The sequence below is a fragment of the Bison bison genome, unplaced genomic scaffold (assembly GCF_000754665.1).
Source record: "Bison bison bison isolate TAMUID 2011002044 unplaced genomic scaffold, Bison_UMD1.0 scf7180017864080, whole genome shotgun sequence".
NCBI lineage: Eukaryota > Metazoa > Chordata > Mammalia > Artiodactyla > Bovidae > Bison > Bison bison.
In genome coordinates this window covers 3,438,725-3,443,832 of record NW_011494652.1, presented here as the reverse complement: position 1 = coordinate 3,443,832, position 5,108 = coordinate 3,438,725, and the positions used below count along the sequence as shown (strand labels likewise).

At 50.7% G+C, this 5,108-nt stretch overlaps 1 protein-coding gene across 1 annotated transcript in view; it reads right to left on the bottom strand.

The window, feature by feature from the left end:
• CPT1A (carnitine palmitoyltransferase 1A (liver)) overlaps positions 1 to 5,108 on the bottom strand; it is a 42,045-nt gene that overhangs the window by 23,580 nt on the left and 13,357 nt on the right. Inside the window, exons 7-9 of the mRNA XM_010837654.1 lie at positions 3,414 to 3,521; positions 1,553 to 1,640; positions 603 to 798 (exon numbers count right to left, since the gene is read on the bottom strand). Coding sequence (XP_010835956.1) covers positions 603 to 798; positions 1,553 to 1,640; positions 3,414 to 3,521 — 392 coding nt within the window. The remainder of the gene's footprint in view (positions 1 to 602; positions 799 to 1,552; positions 1,641 to 3,413; positions 3,522 to 5,108) is intronic.

Here is a 5,108-nt window from a genome sequence, read left to right as displayed (position 1 = left end):
CAACTACTGAGACTGTGCTCTGGAGCCTGGGAACCGCATCGACTGAGCCCGGGTGCCCTAGAGTCTGTGCTCTGCAACAAACCAGGTCAAAGCAACGCGAAGGACGTGCACCACAGCTAGAGAGCAGCCTCCGCTCTCAGAAACCAGAGAAAGCCCTCGTGCGGCAACAAAGACCCAGCAGAGCCAGACTAAATAACATTATTTAAAAACAAAACAACAACCAAAAACATGCCGCAGCCCACATGACAACGCCTACTTCCTTCCTTCAGTCACGCGTCCCGAGATCCACGCACATGCATACCCGCCTGTCACACAGACGGCCAAGGGGACCCGGGAACAAAGCCGAGCCCAGCGCGGCAGGCCGGGGACCTGCTTCCCCACCAGGGGGGACCCTGGTGAGGAGAGGACCCTGAGCCCCCGAAACACGACAGCATCTTGGAGGGGCCGCACACCTGTCTGCTCCCCTGGTGAGGAGAGAACCCCGAGACCCCCCGACAGCCCCCAGCATCTCGGAGGGACCACACACCTGTTTGCCCCCCTGGTGGGGAGAGAACCCTGAGACCCCCCCGACAGCCCCCCGGCGTCTTGGAGGGGCCGCACACCTGTCCGCCGCCGTAAGCGCCGCCAGCTTGGCCTCCCCGGGCTGCGGCTCCGACGGGTCCTCCAGGATCCGCTGCACCTGCTGCTCGATCTCGCGGGGCCTCAGCAGCCGGCCGTCGTGGTAGAGCCAGACCTTGAAGTAGCGGCCCCGGTGGAAGACGACGATGTGCTTGCTGTCCCTCAGGTGCTGGATGGTGTCTGCGGGGGGCGGGGGCAGGCATCCAGGGGCACGTGGTTAGAGGAGGAGAGAACACACCCTCGACGGCACCACCTCCTGTCCCTGCGTCACTCGGCTCTGCTCAGAGTCCACTTCCCACAAGCTTGCAGAGGGCTCGGAGCTCTGGGCTGGGGCAGGCCTGGGCGCTGGCTCCGCTTGGCCACCCCCGGATGTGTCACCCGGGCCAAAGGGCCGACGGGGGGCGGTCCTAAGTGGTACCGGTCTGTCCCCTTGCATTTGTGAGGGCATCCCGGCTGGAACAGACAGGCACCCCCTACACTGGGCAGTAAGGAAGGCAGGGGTCAGGGGTCCTAGGTCAGGCTACTGGGCCACAAATCTGGCTCCCCCTGAAGACAATAAACTTCCTTGGTGGTCCAGTGGTTAGGAATATGCGCTTTCACTGCAGGAGGCATGGGTTCAATTCCCAGTCGGTGGGGGAACGAAGATCCCTCGTGCCGCACCATTCGGCCAAAAAAAAAAAAATTCCTAACCCAATCTGGGAAAAAAACTACTGTAAGACATCCTTCAATTGAAGAGAAACTGAGTCAGTTAAATTAATTAACTGTCCAGGCCTGAGAAAGACAAAGGCAGTTCAACAGAAGGAAGGTTCTTCAGCCTGAAATCTCTGAAACCTTAGGAAAGGCCTCGAGCCACTGGTGTGGTCTTCTCTGATGTCTCCTGAGCACAAGGATGGGAAGTTTTGATTTCCAAAGGAGCCCTGAGTGGGCTACCCACCTGTCTCCTCTCCCGGGATCCGAGAAGTATTAAACATGCGCTCCCACTGGGCGGAGCAGAGCGGAATCGTAGACCCCAGAAGAAGAATCTGTAACAGAAATATGTCTCAAACAAAAATTCAAGGAGCAAATTAAGTCCACACATTTAAATGCTGGATTTGTTTTCCGGGCCCATAGCATGGCTGGACCTAATCTCCAAACTCTGTAAGAACGGGGGTTCCCTGGGATACCATGCACCCTGGGGTTTGCTGAAACAGACCAGAGCACAGAACCCTGCATCTTATTCGTAAATAACACGTCCTCAGCAGGCTCCACGCTTCTACTGCAGGGAGCACGTTTTCAACCCCTAGTTTCGGAACTGAGATGAGATCCTGAGTGCTGCGTAGTGTAGTTAAAAGAAAGAAAGAAAGATGCTGACACTTAAGTCAAAGGAGTAGTTAAAAAAAAAAAAAAAAGGCCTCAAGACTTCCTTGCTGGTCTAGTGGTTAAGAATCTGCCTGTCAGTGCAGGGGACACAGGTTCGACCCCTGGTCTGGGAAGATCCCACGTGCCACAGAGAAACAACTGAGTCCGCATGCGGCATCTCCCGAAGCCCGTAGGCCCTACAGCCTGTGTTCTGCAACAAGAAAAGCCTCTGTAATATGAGAAGCCCGCTCACAGCAACCAAGAGTAGCCCCGGCTCACCACACCTAGAGAAAGTCCCTGTGCAGCAACAAAGACTCAGCACGGTCAAAAATATCAATAAATTAATAAACAAAAAGAATTTTTGTAAAGGCCTGACATCTATATTATTTCCTTCACAAGCAAGAGAGGGTTTCCTCAAAGGACAAATTACAGAACTAAAGTGCATCAGACATATATCCATTTAGGACACTACAGAAAAGAATTAAATCTCAAAATAATTATGTTGAGGGAAAGAGGTCAAAACAAAAAAGTTAAAAGTGAATGGGGATTCCCTGGTGGTCCAGTGGTTAAGAATCCATCTTTCAGTGCAAGGGATATGGGTTGGATCCCTAGTCAGGGAACTAAGACCCTTCTAGTGCGCCGCAACTAGAAGGTCCATGCTCTGCAAGTGAATATCCTGTATGATGCAACAAGGACCCTGCGTGCCGCAAACGAGACCCGACACGGCCAAATAAACACTGGTTGGTCTAGTCGCTCAGTCGTGTCTGACTCTTTGCGACCCCATGGATTGGAGCCCGCCAGGCTCCTCTGTCCATGGGATTCTCCAGGCAAGAATACTGGAGTGGGTTGCCATTTCCTTCTCCAGGGGATCTTCCCAAACCCAGGGATTGAACCCGGGTCTCCTACACTGCAGGTGGATTCTTTACCGACTGAACCACCAGCGAAGCCCCGAAATAATGAATGTTTAAAATAAAAAAAAAAAGCAAGCACAAGCTGTAAGAATCCACTTACAGAAAACGCAAGCTAATCTAGAGTGACAGAAAGCAGATCAGGGTGATGGTGGGGAGCAGAGACGGACACAGAGGCGCACAGAGGAACCCAGGGTGGGCCGGTGGGCGGGGGTCTCACTCACTTAACTGTGATGGTTTCACATGTACAGAGATACACATCAGAACGTCAGAACTCATTACAGTGGGTGCTTTGAAGGTGTGCTGTGTATCAATTACACCTGGATAAAGCTGTTTTAAAGAATTTTTTAAAAAGCATTCTGGGACTTCCCCGATGGTCCAGTGGTCAAGAGCCCACGTTGCAGTGGAGGTTGTGTGGGTTCCATCCCTGGTTGGGGAGCCAAGATCCCACGTGTCATGGAGCAACTAAGCCATAAGCCACCGCAAAGACCTGAACAGCCAAATAAAAACGTTTTTTTCTTTTAAGAAAAAAGCACTTTGCGTGCATACCGGTTTGATTTCCTCCCGGTCCAGTTTGCGTCTGTAAAGCAGGATGGCGTGGATCCCATTGCCAGCTCTTGCCGCCTGGATGTGAGTCGGTATGATATACAGCAAGTCCTGACACAAAACACACAGCATTAGGGGGAATGTTCATGGAAAGACAGCGAACTTCAATACACAGCGAATGTATTCCTCCTACACATGTGTTCACAACACCTGCTCTGCTGTTTCAAGCTTCCAAGCAATTGTCGGGCTATGAAAGGTAAGAGTATATTTTAAAATTAAATGGTAAATAAATATAATTCAAGTCTAAAAAAAGATAACAGTACTACATCCTAAATATCCTCATATAATGCATAAAAAGGAAAGCGGAAATTAAAAACAGCAATTAGATAATTAGGATGCTTTCTGAATGAGAAGTAACCAAAGGTTAAAATAACCTTTTATACAGAGTAGTGCTGGCAAATTTTTAGAAACACATTTCTAAGTGTTTATATTTTTCAAGTCCAAGGGTCGCTTGTCTGTCTCAACGATACTTTGAGAGAAATTATATGTGTGCGGTTGCCCCCCGATTACGTGGGAAATAGATACCAAAGTCTTTGGGAACAAAAGGGGACCAGATGGGCAGTTCACTCTAAAAAGTATTTTTCTGGGCCATGTCAACAGTTTTTCTCTAAGTCTGACCTTGTTTCCAAAGGACAAGAACAATTATTTTTAAAGAAAAGAAATTTTAAAGGAGAAAAACAGAAAAAGCAAACAATAAGACAGATATAAGTGAAGTGAAGTTGCTCAGTTGTGTCTCTTTGCGACCCCATGGACTGTAACCTACCAGGCTCCTCTGTCCATGGGATTTTCTAGGCAAGAGGACTGGAGTGGGTTGCCATTTCCTTCTCCAGGGGATCTTCCTGACTCAGGGATTGAACCCAGGTCTCCCGCACTGCAGGCAGAAGCTTTACCCTCTGAGCCACCAGGGAAGATCTAAGATAGATATAAGGAGAAGGCAAAAAATATAAAAGAAAGCAAAGAGGAGAAAGAAGGGGAAAGACAGATTCAGCAGCAATTTAAGGCCAGTTATCAGACACCGGTGGTGGTTAGCTGCTCCCTTACGTCTGACGCCTTTGCAACCCCATGGACAATAGCCCTTCAGGCTCCTCTCTCCACGGATTTCCCAGACAAGAATACTGGAGTGGGTTGCCATGCCCTCCTACAAGGGATCTTCCTGACCCAGGGATCGAACACACATCTCCTGCATTGCAGGCTGATTCTTCACCTGCTGAGTCATCAGGGAACCCCAAGGAGGTGCTTCTAACAAAATAGTGGGGTTTGCTCTCCAGACCACCCACGTCTCAAAAGGCAAGAAAGACCAAAGAGACATGAAAATAACAGGGTGGGACCCACGTCACCCCAGGGCCCAGAAGGACAAGCTTAGTACGTGGACGAGCTCTCAGCTGACCAACAGGTCAGGAGCGGGCAGGGATGTGGGCCTTCAGCATTACTCAGGCTCAGTTAGGAAAACAGAGGGAAAGGTTTGCTGCGTGAGGAGTCCCGATCGCCACGAGACCATTTCTGCAATCCAAATTCCTCTGCAGCAGCTCGGTGGGCGCCCTTGAATGTCATTGGAAATACAAAAGGACCTCCACGGGCCCCTGTGCTGTGGACGGCAGGTCCTGGGCTCCCTGACGGGGGTGTGAGGCCTTGGGTGGG